The sequence below is a fragment of the Hippichthys cyanospilos genome, chromosome 8, assembly GCF_059441005.1.
Source record: "Hippichthys cyanospilos isolate Australia breed blue-spotted pipefish chromosome 8, RoL_Hcya_1.0, whole genome shotgun sequence".
NCBI lineage: Eukaryota > Metazoa > Chordata > Actinopteri > Syngnathiformes > Syngnathidae > Hippichthys > Hippichthys cyanospilos.
Genome location: NC_142376.1, coordinates 21,224,454 through 21,239,333, shown reverse-complemented (window position 1 = coordinate 21,239,333; position 14,880 = coordinate 21,224,454). Strand labels below are relative to the sequence as shown.

Below are 14,880 nucleotides of genomic sequence, written 5' to 3'. Positions count from 1 at the left end.
GGTACAGTTTTAGGTATACTTAACGATAACAATCATATTTTTATAGTCTGCGCGAAGAGTGGGTGATGTGAAAGGTTTTCTTCTTGCAAAATGTCATAGTTTCACTTTAAACACTGTCCAGCGCACTGAGCTGGCTGAGCTGACTACAATACAGTCGATGATCATGTGATCAAAGCGGTACGTTAATGGTGTCAATAAACTGCTTTGGTCATGTTAAACAAAATGTAGCATGTCTTGCCGAGATAATGATCAGTCATAATTTTAATCAAGATCATCCCATTAGTTTGCTAGGCAATGAGTTGTGCTGCCTTTGTAATTAAGTTTTCTTATCATCATCATCATCTGCTGCCCATCTCTCGTATATATCAAAATGAAGCAGGGTAATCTACGCTTAATTAAAAAGTTTGAAATGTTTAATTTGACTTCATCGGATCCTTGGGGGAAAATCCTCAGCATAGTATTTATTATAATAAATTTAGTGTCATGTAGGAGTGATGCCAGAGGATGCGACAACCTTGGGCCAATGTGATGTTGTGTCACTCTGGCTACCTCACTGTAACAGTTTTGACTACGCCCCTGCTTGGGGCCTTTGCCAATTGTTGCCTGCCGAAGTAGTGGCATATTTGGATGGATGGAATTAAAACAACTTGGAATTCAACCAGAGTTATAAAATGTATTGTGTTTCATTGATATCTTTTCCGTTCTCAGCTGTCTGATAACCAAATATGTTGAACAAGCTTTTAATAAATCATCAGTGGCCTGAGAATCAACATCTAAATGCAACGCAAACAACGTTATGCCATACAAAGGGCATCAGTCTGTTGTCTGTGTCCTCATAAAAAGGCTCTAGACATGAGTGCCAAATCCGTGTCTGCAACAAGGAACTGCTTCCCTTTGATATGAATGAATCCTTATTAATTTTTCATCTAAAGGGGAACGCATCGCACAGGCTGTGTGTGAACCAAATATGGCAGACCAAGAGGAGGGAGGGTGAGAGATGGAGAGGAAGGGAATAGGAGATGTCACAATGAGATTCAGCGCATGCAAGAATAAGGTCAAGCTTTGAGAGGTAAACGCCTGCAGACGGCTGCTTCTGTGCCAACAATCTTGAGAGCGGACGGCATCCATCATCTTCTTGATGTATTTCACAAATGCTAATATCATTTGTTAGCACTCACATAGCGTTTACAGGCCTAAAAAATGCACAAACGTGCACACGCACACAAGCAAAAACTCTCGCTCTCTTTCTCTCTCTCTGTCGCTCACACACACACACACACACACACGCACACACACACACACACACACACACACACACGCGCGCGCGCACTTTGGAATTGGTTGCAGCGTTGCAGCATAAATGGAAATGGTACACGGTGGTACACGGTGTAAACATGAAATGGATATTTTTTCCTAATCTGGAGCATTGGACACTTCACAATGTAGGATGTAGATAGAAGTGATCAAACATTAGCATATGATTAAGGCCCACCGTCTAATGCAATTTAAAAGTTCAACTAGAAGTCATAAAATACATATACAGCAATACCTCGTTTATCGCGGGGGTTACATTCCAAAAATAACTCGCACAAAGTGAAATCCGTGAAGTAGCCAGCTTAATTTTTTTTCATTATTCTACAATGCAATAGTAAACCATAGAATAAAACTAACAATCAAAACCTGTTTTAAAGCCCCAAATTTGTTTAAAACAATAATTTTAATATAGTAATACAAAGTTGGAAACATTGTCACTCACGTATTTCACAGTCCCAGCTATGTCTCTTCGTCCTGGACCCATGAGTAATTGTTTAAACTCTTTCTTTTTTTGAGCAAGAAGATTTTTATGAACGGATATGCCCAGACATCGAATTAAAGTGAAGCCTCTTATATTATAACAATACACTTGAAATTTCAATTTATTACAAAAGAAATCTAGGTAAAAGTCAGATTTCCAAAGCTGCGGATTTTTCCATTGCTGTCTGCGTCTACATTGTGTGTGCGCGTTTGCTCTCGGCACGCCTACGAGTCACGTGATTGGCTCCCAGAGACCAAGCTGTCAATCAATGTGCTTACAAGCATGTTCGCACACGGCAGTTGGAGGAGAGACACAGGAGAAGAAAGCAAGCTTTTGGATCCTCTTGCCTTTTGTAATAAATCGACAAGTGAAAAAACAATACAGTACAGCGTCGATATTTTATTTCGAGACAACAGTAAAGCCCCTGAGCCATTCAGAATTCAGAGCACAATGCGCTGTAAAGAAGATATAGCTCTACACTGTAAAAAATCCATGAAGCAGCGAACCCGTGAAAGATGAACCGCGATACAGCGAGGGATTACTGTACAGTAAAATGGGTTTATAATTTAACTGTATCCAGGGTGCATCTCGATGGGATGTATCCTATATCATCGGATTATTATTTGTAGAGAGAATTGTAGCGGTACAAAAATTGTAGGGATACAAAAAAGTAATGATAATATACAGTTGATGTGCAAGTTTCAATTAATTCTTCAGATGATTATAAATCAATAGGTGGTGGTATTTTTGAAAGATGTTATTCCATTATTTTCCTGCTTAAGTAGTCGTTTGCTGGTTTTCAATGAATGTAAATGAAACGTTTTAATGTGTAAACATTTTTATGTAAATATCTGTTAACACAATGTTATGACTTTACTTACTGCAACTCTTTTAGAGGGCTAATTAAATCAAATGAACAAAAAATGTTCATTTATGTACTTATTAAAATATATTTGTACATCATGTTATATATTTCTTACTGATTTCTGATTGTATTTTTTATTTTTTCATGTGCTTCAGTTTTTTTTTTTTAATTTAGTAGCAAATAGTCTAGTGTTGACATACTAATTGAAAGCCACATATCAGCACGATTAACTCACTAAGGAGAAATAGGCAGACTAAAATATATTCTTGCATTCTTTTTGATTAAATGCAGCATTTACTTGTCATGTAAATATAAAATATATACGCTGTCGTCATTTTTTCGACGTAACGTGAGGTCACGTTCACGCCCATTGAAAAAGTGGGCGCGGTTCCCTGTGACCCCGCCTTTTTACCCACATATGGACTTTGGTCGGCGCGATGATTGACAGCGGACAGCAGCTGCTGAGTTGCCCAGACATGGCGGAGGATACTGTAGCGCAGAAGCTAAGCGGCGGAGTTCCATGACTTTTTTTTCCCCTCCCTTTTGGTCCCCCTACCGCAGCATTTGAGTCGTCCGAAGGCGCGTTGAATGCTTCCCTTAGAGAGCGAGAAGGGTAGAGAAATGTGTCGGTTCTCGGAAGTGAGGCGGAAGACGACTTGAATCGCCACACGCGAGTAAGATGGGACAATGTATTGCTGTTTATTGCAGTCAACAGCCCCGGGCAACCAATATGGCTCCTTGTGCCTTTCCCACTATTATACTATAAACATTGCTCCCCAGATGCCGCTTCGGCTCTGGCGAACTAACGCAAGTTCCACAATCTCTCGGTACTTTTGATCGCTTAGCGATATTCTAGCGCGTTAGCTTTGGGGAAGCTAGGAGCAAGGTTGGCGGCGGCAGGCAACTATCTCCGCGCGTAGCAATGGAGCCAAAGCACAAAGAGTTGCTCCACCAGTGCCACCAGAACTTAGTGGAGTCCATCACGGACGCTGACCGGGTCATCGAGATTCTTGTTGTCTCGGGGGCCCTTAGCCAACTCGACCGCTTCGAACTGGACCAGAACTGCTCTTCCAGCGCGGAGAAAGTAGAGCTGCTGCTGAAGATGCTGACGAACAAGGAGAGCGACCATTTCCTGGACCTGTGCATGGCCCTGGAGAAAGCGTACCCCGACCTACACGCTGCCCTCTTTGGGGCTAACAACGGCGGCGTACCCGTGGACCACAACACCGGTAGGAAGTGGGGCTTTTGTTTAGTTTGTGACCTGGGTGGTCTTCTCCAGCGACACTGTAGTAAATCACGGGGGATTGATTTGCTTGCAAAATGTCAAACTATTTCTTTTTCAATATAGGCCAGTTGTTAAATTTAAAGTTCCCGATCCGTATTTGGCCCTCCACATCATGTTATGTCGGCCACCAAAGCTTGCTACGGTGTTACCATTAGCCATGGTGTACACATAGACATTTTTAAAATCTTAAAAGGTTTTTTCTTTTCTTTTTTTTTTTTTTTTTTAGATCCCACGCATTAAGTTTAAAAAGTCAGGCATTTAACTGTTTTGGCCTTACTTGCACGAGGTCTGCTCTGATATTGAACGCAGATCACCCTACACCACCAGTCCCGAATCTCGTCCTCTGATGTACAGATTTTGCAGGACCTCAGAGGAGCAAGCACTCTTGTTAGTTGAAGTTTCCTGTCAAACAAATGTAAACATAAAGCAAACACATCTTAGCCTATAGCCCTCTAAACCTCATGTGAATGCTAACACACACACATTATCTATCTATCTATCTATCTATCTATCTATCTATCTATCTATCTATCTATCTATCTATCTATCTATCTATCTATCTATCTATCTATCTATCTATGTCTGTCTGTCACGTATGTATATATGTATGTATATATCATATATATATATATATATATATATATATATATATATATATATATATATATATGAAGAAAAAATGTTTGAACACAAATGGTTCTGCAACACATTTAGACAAATACAGATTGGATAAAAATCCAAAGACCAGTTGAAAAATAGCTTTCATTTTAGTAGCATAAAAGTGAAGAAGTCTTGCTGCTACCACTCAGAGGAGGGCCTTCAATCATGAGGGATGCCCGCTGTAACACCTGCACGTAAGCATCCATCGTTTGCTGACTCTGCACCACCTGACGCTCCAGTTTCCCACTAAATGGAAAAAGCACCCCTAGATTATGATGGACCCTCGCCACCCTCTCTGTAAAAGGTAGAAAACATTTCAGATTCCATCAACATGGTTTCCAGTGTTACTGGCATGACAATGAGATTCCACCTGAGATGTATTTTACTCGGCATAGTGGGAGGGGGTTCCATCATGATCTGGGGTGCTTTTTCCTTGAGTGGAACACTGGAGCTTCAGGTGGTGCAGGGCCATCGATGGCATATGCATATGTTGCAGCGGAGGGCCCTCATCTGAGTCTTAACAGCTGACGATTTCAAGAGGACAAGGCTGTCGATCAGGGGTGTCCAAAGTCGGTCCTTGTGGGCTGCTGTCCTGCATGTTTTCCAGGTTTCTTTTCCTGACACACCTGATTCAAATGATCTGGATCGTTATCAGGTTTCTGCTGAGCTTGCTGATGAGCTGATCATTTGAATCAGGTGTGTCAGGAAAAGAAACCTGGAAAACATGGACAGCGGTCCTCGAGGACCGACTTCTGACACCTCTGCTGTAGATCTTCACTTTTTGGACATGATTCCCTCATTTAAATGCCACAGAGAACCTTCGGGAGTGGATGACAAGGGAAGTTTACAAAGAAGGCCATCAGTTCCTGATGCTTTATCTCCTTCCAGAAGCCATCTTTACCAGTTGGAACAATGTTCCTACTAGCTTCCTGGAAAAACTCACATCAAGCATGCTCAAAATAATTTTTGAAGTAATTAACAAGAACATTTAATCATCATCAGTCCTACTGAGATGTATTTATTTTATTTTTTTCTTCTGGTTTCGAGCATTCTATTAAACTCTTTTGAACAATGGTCTTAAACTTTTGATGAGATGATAAACAGCCTATTTCAGTGCATTTATTTACTGTATTTATGTATTTACTGTATTTATTTTTAAATTACTGTAATTCACGTAAATATAAGATACACTTTTTTTCCCCAAAAAATGAAGGCCGAAAGTATGGTTGTGTCCTATAAATGCTAACTTAAAAATTAGATTATTATTTTTTTCTTTAACTCCGACACCATTCGCAGACGATTGATCTGTCAGGACACATGTACTGTACTGGTACAGGCTAGATGAGTGGGACATCAGTTTGCTGTTAGCATCAAGCGCGTCTTGCAGCTAACAGCAGCTCGTGTTAGTCGAGTTGTTACGGCGTTTTTTCCAATATAACAACCAATGTCCGAGTCTATTCTTGTTCACACACAGTAATATTAGTAAAACTGAGAGGATGATGTAAAATTTATGTCTCCAGCTGATTCAATTAGGAGTGCACCAGTTTGAGAACACGGAAAGGTATTCCATTTGACTCATTTATTAATTTCGGTCTTTTGTCATATACACACAGTCATAAACTTGGTGACAAACGGATGCGGCTCAACTTCGGGTATTTATGGTAAAATGAACTTCAGCTGTGTCGCGAGGAAAAGGAAAAGAACAGCTTTGAGCGCATTCAACATTACACTAGCGAGGGGTTTATATACAGGGTGTTCCAAAATGTTTGACGCCATTCTAAATACTTACAGTATATCTCAGAAACTACTTGATGGATCATAATGAAACTAAATAGACTTTATGTTGAAGGTCATATGCTTTATTGGTTAAATGTGCAAATGTTTGTTGGTTCCATGACAAATTTTCATAAATGTTCAATATGTGCGCCGCCTGTGCCTCTGCACATGTTGATGGCTGTCCTGGCGATTTAGGTATGCATAAGCAGCCCTTTTCTTGAAATCTATGGCGCCAAGTCCTAATTTGTTTTGTAGTTGGTGCCTTTGCAAAATTTGTGAAGAAGGCATGCTGTACTGTCTTTGGTGATTCGGAATTTGAACACAAGAAAATATAAAGAGTTTACAAAAGATGAGATTTATTCTGTTTTGCTATATTTTTTACATTGTTGCCAAAGTGTTGGTGCATCTTATACATGGTAACATAGAACATAAGCAGAATACGACCCCCAAATCAATGATGCGTCATATACAGGCACATCTTATATTTGGGGAAGAAAATATTATGATACAAGTTCCAAAAGTTTGCATTATTGCGTTTGCATAGCGTTGCACCACTTCACACGCATTTAGTTCTTAATTAGCAAAATGGTAAATTTGAGCTATTTTTTCTGTGGTCTTAGAGTTTTGATCAGGTCTTTACAACGGTACTCTATCATATTCTTTTGACTGTTTACTCTTTGAGAAGCTAGAAGATCACTGGCAGTTTAAACTTGACAGACATATGTGTACGCTGTATCAGATCTATCTATCTTTGACAGTGGCCAAGGTGGGCATAGAACGAAGTTTGTGGACCAAGGTTCCATTGTAATTGTAGTTATATTTGGTTTGGAATCACTATGTGGTGTTCTGTTTTGCATGGGTTTTCATCATGTCTGACAAACACACATTGTATGATTGTGTTACTTAGAGTTTCCTCTTTCATCTGAGCTTGGCAACCAGGCTGAGGTCTGCCTCTCCCTTATACAGTGGGCCCCCGGTTTACGAGATTAATCCATTCCACGGTTTTGCTCGTAAGGCGAATTTGCCGTATGGTGGGTAATCCAAACCTATGTTAATTAGCTAATGCGTGTAAAACCCTTGGTAAAAACATCAAAATTGTAAATAAAGCGCATATTAAAAATTGGTATCAAACTAGTATAGTAAGTGCTACTTATATATAATATACATGTATACAATTAAATAACACCATAAATAAATATATATATTTATATATATAAATATATATAAACAATTTATTTACCTTTGAATGACGCTTGTTATGGCCATATTCCCTAGTAAGGGTAGCCTAGACAAGGCTAGCATCATATTTCTTGATTATCTCCAGCTTCGTTTCTATATAAATCATCTTGGTACTTCTCTCTTTAACATCACTAGCAATCTTGGGACTCATGACTAACCAATTCAAGTTTGAATTAAGCACTAAAATGCACCATAAATACGGTTTTGTAAATACTTTCAAAAGAACAAAATTTTACTATTCTGCCATTTTGAAACTAGTGAAGCTGACCAATAGCAGACCAGCATCTTTGTTTTTCTGGGAACGACCAATAGAAGACCGGTATCTTCGGGCAGTGGTCCCCAACCTTTTTATCACCACTGACCGGTCAACCGGGGGGGAGGCGGAACAAAAACAACAATCATCAGTCACAAACATATGAACTGTTAAACTAAATAATCTCCAAAACATTATTTCAGGTGCAGTAAACGCGGCCCGGTACCAGTTAATCCATGAACGGGTACCGGTCCGCGGACTGGTGGTTTGGGACCACTGTCTTAGGGAGTCGAGACACTGACCAATAGCAGACATGCATTGTAGTGACCCACTGCAGCGGAGGCAGTTTGACGCCAACAGAAAATAAGAGCAATTACCTAAAAATGCCTTATGAGGGAGGCAAAACACAACCAACCTCACAGGTCATGACAGTTGTTGATGTTAATCGTAAAGCGGGATAAATGCCTTGAAGAGGGACGAAAAACTCAGTTTTCCAGATCGTAACGTGAAAGAAACGTAAGCCAGGGATGCCGTAACCCGGGGGTGTACTGTACTTGCTATAGCATTGTACGGTATAAAACCAAATGTCATATCTTACCAAGGGCCTTGTCTGATTCATGTGAAGAGACTCTGGGTTGTCAAATGACAGCCGCTCGGTGTGCCGTACAATTCCCATCAGTTCAGCTGCATCGTCATCAAGCGTGCCGTCGGTGGCTGCTGCGGTCACGGCACATTACATTGGCTGACTTGTTTCCATGACAACGGACGAACTGCTGTACCAGGTTAACCCGTAGAAATGCTTAGGCCGCATGTGTGTGTGTGTGTGCACTCAACGATTCAAAGGTGAGCATCAACCAGATTTACGACAGCGCTTCAGTAAAGCCACACCTGATGAAAGTGTATTTCATCAGTAACTGTGCTTACAAGCATGTGCGGGCAGTCTTCTCGTTTTGGCACTGGATTTCTCACGACAGGCATCATGCCTATAAGCGGGATGGAACCAGAGGGCTGAATATAAGCAGGAGATGTAGATACTTCCCACCCCATCGGTTTTGGCATAGGGGAAGCTTTGTTAAAACGTTTAGGTCTGCTACTGCCAATCCTTCCCCGAAGCCTTAATACCTCTCACATTGATTGTTGCCACTGTGGATTAGCACTGATCCTGAAATACTGTTCATTTATTCATGCGGCTGCCAACATTGTCCGCGATCTGACTCGTAGGCTTGTCTCAGAGATATGGCGTTTATTTACATTTTACATTTTTCCCTTAAGGTCCAATGTAGTTCTAAAAGGAGTGTCATTTGGGGATTTTGTAATAGCTGCAATTTGTGACTTTGAGTTTGTATGGCTTTAAAAGGAGGTGACTGTACTTGTGAGTGGAGTGGGCATGAGCAAATAATAATAAATAATCATGGCCTGCCTCTGAACAGGGTTGCTAATCCATTAGTTAGCCTTGATGACTTGGTGTGTGTTGTGGCATTTGGCGGAAATTGTATGAATGTGTTTTTAATTATTGTTTGTTCAATAATAAAATTGAAAGTAAGACTGTATTGTAAATCAAATGAATCTGATTGTTATTTTAAAAATCAAGTTGAAAATGAGCATTTCCTGGAAAAATTTGAACAAATACCACATTTTCCGGACTATAAACCATAAGCTGCTGCTGCAAAAATTGAGCAAAACATTTTTTTTTTGTCATAGATAAGCTGCACTGAACTATTAGGCGCAGGTCATAACACCTGATATTCACCCACAAAGATGTTATATGGAAGTTTTCTTTTTTTTTTATAGTTAATTAAAAAAATAATAATTGCCTTCCAAAAGCAACATCCTCTCTTTAACATACTCAAAATGCTTGCATATTTAGCACCAACATATCTATGCGAAAATGGATGGACACCAACAGAAAACTGCAGAGTTAAATAGCAGTTAAAACCCAAAATCAATTCTTCAATAGCATCTTTTTCTGTCTCCCAATGTTTAATTGCTAGATTATTTTAGTGAACATATAAACACATTGCAGATAATTCATACATACAATAATAAATATTTAAATACAATCATGTATACCCTATATCAGATTTACACATATACCTTATATCAGATTTACACATCACAAACTTTTATACACAATCTTTTTCAATTTAGACATATTTATAAATATTTTTTAATTATTTATTTTTAAAACTCTTTTCAAGTTCAGCCATTGATTCATATCTTTTCAGTTCTATTTCATGGTTGTTCCATGAATTGACACCTTGAACAGATACACACATTTGTTTGTTTTAAAAACTTGCGGTTTATAGTTCGAAAAATAGAGCTGCAGATCTACTTTTACAAAACACTTTGACTCGCATTCTTTTAAGTGTGTGCTCAACAACTTTACAAAACTACCAAAGAAGTGTGGCATAAACATACGTTACAAAGTTGTTATTCATGCGACAACAACAACAAATTTAGCTTCATCACTTCAATTTCAATTTCAATTTCAATTTCGCTCAATGAAATGTAAACCTGTGGAACTGCATTTCTTCACTGAATCTCAAAAAACAAAACAAAAACAAATGAATATAATGTAGGCCTACATGCTCTTTTACATACAGTTTAACCTCAACCCAAAAAAATGCACACTTTGCAATTTTAGAAAGGTTTGAATTCAGTTAATTTTTCAGCCCAATTCCAAAAACAGAATAAGTAAAGGATATAAAAGTACTGTAATACATTTTGAAATATCATATTCCTCAAAGCACAATAAACTAAGTACTGTGTTGACTTACTGCGCACAAGGAGAGCCGCTGTTTATTGTGCGTCTCATCCTGTAGTTATTCAAGAGAGGATTAAACCCTGTGTTTTCCTCTCCGGCTGGAGTAAACTGCTGTTGTAAGACACGCAATTATCACGCCTTTGCAGCTCCCCTTTCTGCAGCCACACTCTCCTTTGCGGCCCATGTTCTAACTCGAGCACTATATTTTATTGTTTGATGATCCTGTTGTCATTATCTTTGCTGGGGCGAGTCAGTTGACGCGAGTACCGCTATTTAAGTTTACTTGAGAGGCAGAGAGCAAAGACAATGACTCTGGGTGCTCCCATTCTTAGTCGGATCGCAGTCTTTCCAGCGCGTCACTCCTGGCTGTCTCAGCTTTGTGGGGTGTGTGAGGCAAAGAAAATCAATGAGTGTTCGATAAATCTTGCTGATATCGACCTGCTCGTCGTCGAGCTTGCGTGATCCCTGGTTGTGTTTGCCAGGTGAGCCAGAATGCATACTCATGCAAGATATCGTGAACTCTCTCCGTTAAAGATGTTATTTGGCCTTTATTTGTTTTTGGTTGGCCAACAAAAATCAAGTAGCGATAAACCAAATGTACAGCATGGTGGAAAAGTGGTTAGCATGTTTACTTCAGACGGAAAGCTGGCTTCAAGTATCAGTCTGTATGTTGGAGGTTTTTGAGGGGTCATATTGGATTTACTCCACCTTTTTCGCAGATTCCAAAACCAGGATTTTTTATTTTTTAGCTGGATTAAAGATTCTAAATCAGTGGTTCTTAACCTTGTTGGAGGCACCGAACCCCACAGTTTCATATGCTCATTCACTGAACCCTTCTTTAGTAAAAAATAAAATATGATTTGAGTGAATCCGTACGGCAATCGACCCTTTAGATCGCCGCCGCAGAAGCTTATTTGCCTGGATCGGTGCTCGGGAGATAACGGGCTAATTCCGGTGTGTGGTCCCGACTGAGAAGGAGGTCTCACTCTGCTGCTTATCCAGCGCTCTCAAAGCAGACCGGTAGGGAGTCTCACTCAGTCCTCCACAAGCTCCTGGTACGTCTCTCCCTTTTTTTCCTGGGCCTCTTCCATCCTCACCTCCCAGGAAACAGTCAGCTCCAGCAAGATGAGTTGCTTTGTGGATTCTGAGACCAAGATAATGTCAGGTCTCAATTTGGACTGGGTGATGTGCGGTGGAATCTTCAGCTGCCTCTCCAGGTCAACTATCATCCCCCCGTCTTGGGCCGTGGAGAGCAAACCTGCAGAGCAAGTGATTGTCATTTTATTCTGGTTTCTGTCCTTCGCTAACAAAGCAGATGGCCTTAGCTATAGCTTTGATATGATGTTGGCCTTGATCCCCTTGCTGATTGCCTCAGCGATGGATTTGAGGACCTGGTCATACCTCCATTTGGTACCGGCCCTCGCTTTAGCGCCTTGGAGCAGTTGCTCAGGATGTGTTCCAGCATACCTGTTTTGGAACATAGGGGGCAAGCGGATGTTTCTATTTTGTCCCATGTGTGGAGGTTGGATGGGCTTGGGAGAACATCATAGACCCCCTGGATCAAGAACTTGAACCTCTGGGACTCACTCCATCACCTGCTCCCACTTCATCCAGGCACCCTGCTTCTGCATGGCAACTGTTGGTTCACTCTTCTTCAACTGAACCTCACACTTCCTCCTGCACCAACCTCTTCCACTGGTGCAGTCGAATCAGGTTGCTGTTGGCTCCCAAGTCCACCTCTGCCTAGTAACACTATCCCCACGATAGCCTTATGCTTCAGACGTGACTCTGCCTGGTGGACTGCGTCGGCCGCTCTCCACTTTCTCCCTCTCCTCACAACAATCCCTGCCCTGGACACTTTTGTTTTTCTGGACCCCGACTACTACAGGTGTTCCCGTCCCCGTGTGTCAATGAACTCCTCCCTGACTGAGCTGAATGGGAGCCTGAGGTTGTTGGTGTTGCCATACAACCCAATGCTGCTCAGGCTCCGTGTGAATCCCAGCCATTTTCGCGGATAACGGGTCACCTTCTGTTCGAAACCTTCAACCACAGTTATGGGAACCTCATAAATGACGAGAGGCCAGAGGGTTCTTGGAAGCATCCCATTTTGTGGGACCCAGGCCTTGAATCTTCCTGGGAGCCCAGACTTGTCCAACCTCCTTAACCAGCTCTCTAGGTCAGCGCTGATTGCCTTGATGGAGTCTGAATCTTTCAGACTGCAGTTGAAGACCTTTCCAAGGTTCTTCACTGGTCTCTCAGTGACTGATGGGATCTGATGTTTTCCCAGGCTGAGGCATAATCTGCTTGTAACTCTCCTCTTCTTCATTACCAAGCACCTGGGCTTTGCCGGTTTGAAACTCATCCGTGCCCACTTCATGATGCACTCCAAACCCTGGAGGATCCAGCTGGCTCCTGGTACGGTTGTCGTCACCATGAAGTCATCCATGAAGTTTCTAATGAGAGGTTGTCTTACTCCTGACTTACTCTGGGTATTCATTGCCAGCATGAAGAGGGTCACTGAGATGTGCAGTCAGTGATTATTTCAACTTCCAGCTGATGCCAATATGATGTCAACTTACCGTAAGAGACTTTCAAACTGAACTTGCTGTAATAGTCCAGGATGAGGTGTTTCACCTTCTGGGCGACGAGATGTCTTTCCAGTACAGCTTCCACCAGCTTGTGGGTATCGAGCCATAGGTGTTGGTGAGATCCAGCCACAGCACTGCCAAATCCCTTTTGCCCTCTCTCACTTCCCTGATTAGCTGTGTTACCACACTTGTGTACTTCAGGCAACCAGGAACTCACGGTATTTCTCCCTTCTGCACTGATGTGTCTGTAATTGTTCCTCAACAGGAAGTTGGAGAGTATCTTTGCTATAATGCTGAAGATTTTGCTCTCAACATTTAACAAGGAAATGACACGAAACTAGTCTGTTCTCAGACTTCTCGTCCTTCGGTATGTACACTGCTTCGGCATCCCTCCATGACTTGGCGAGCTGCCCTCTCCTCCACAACACTTTCAGAGCTCTCCAAAGCTAATGTTTAAGCTTGGGGCAGTTCTTGTAGACCTTATACGGGACTCCGCAGCTCTCACCCCTTCTCCTGCTGTCTTGTACTGCCTCTTCAACAGCTATAGCTCTTCCCCGAGACTCTGGATTTTCCTTGCTTTGTGGTTTGGAGCATAGGTCGATGGTGTGGGCTTCGGTGCCTCAGTTCCTAAGTGTTCAGCCGTGATGTTTACAATGATGGTGGCCATTCTTTTCAACCCCCCCAATTCCCTGCTCTCTCGGGCACCCCCGGGGGTATTTTCCTGTTGTTGCTGTGTCTGTAGCTTGCTTTGGGCTCTTCCTCTCGGAAGACGTGCCAACCCTCCCCACCCCAGGTTATTGTCTCTCCAGCCATCCTCTGTCTCTCCAGATGTCACCACCCTTTTCGAAATCATGACCCAGTCTTTTCTTGGGTGTCACTGGTGCTCCCAGAGGTTTCAGTTAACAATACATCTATTGCACGGACTTGGACGCATCATCAGTTTTGTATCCTCGAATCTTAAGCTTAATGAAGTCTTAACCTTGCGTTTGCCCCCTGGTGGCAAGATGACTGAAAGTGCTTGATTTGACATGTACGTAGCTGGCTTTTTAAATGTTATCGCATAATTTATCATGGCAGCTAATATCGTGATCACAATTAAAATTTGATTAATTGTGCATCCGTACCCATACAAGGACACTCATTAGGACCAAAAATCAGTGTTTGGTTCAGTTTGGTGTGGTGGACATTTCATTTCTTTTGTAAAGAATCCAACTTTTCAGTACCTGTTCTTTAGGTTGCCAGTTCCACTGGAGCTTGACACACTGCCTTCTATTGATTTTGTATTTTTGAGAATTGCCCACCTTCTTCCTTTTTACATAGATGAACCATAGCTGTCTTCTGCTTTGATGAAAGTCTTTTAATCTTTGCCGTGCCATGCCATTTTAAAACCTTTTCAAAATTCTGATTGGAAGGCATTGCCAAACCCCTAGCACGCTCACTGGAGAATAACATACAAACAAGTCATTCATTATTCAGCCCGTCATGCAGTGCGTCAGAATACTGGAGGACTGTGTGTGTCTCAGGTCACTTCCCCCCCTTCTTGACAAACTCTCTAATTAAACCACAAGCCACAAGAGTCATTCAGCACATCGTCGTCTGCTGAGTAAATATAATCAGATTCATATTTATGCAGACGGCTGCAAGCTGATTACGCA

At 41.5% G+C, this 14,880-nt stretch overlaps 1 protein-coding gene across 1 annotated transcript in view; it reads left to right on the top strand.

The window, feature by feature from the left end:
- Positions 1-3,151: 3,151 nt before the first annotated feature.
- LOC148420515 (disks large homolog 5-like) overlaps positions 3,152-14,880 on the top strand; it is a 43,887-nt gene continuing 32,158 nt past the window's right edge. Inside the window, exon 1 of the mRNA XM_088422014.1 lies at positions 3,152-3,889. Within this exon, the coding sequence (XP_088278140.1) occupies positions 3,583-3,889 (307 nt within the window). The 5' untranslated portion in view covers positions 3,152-3,582. The remainder of the gene's footprint in view (positions 3,890-14,880) is intronic.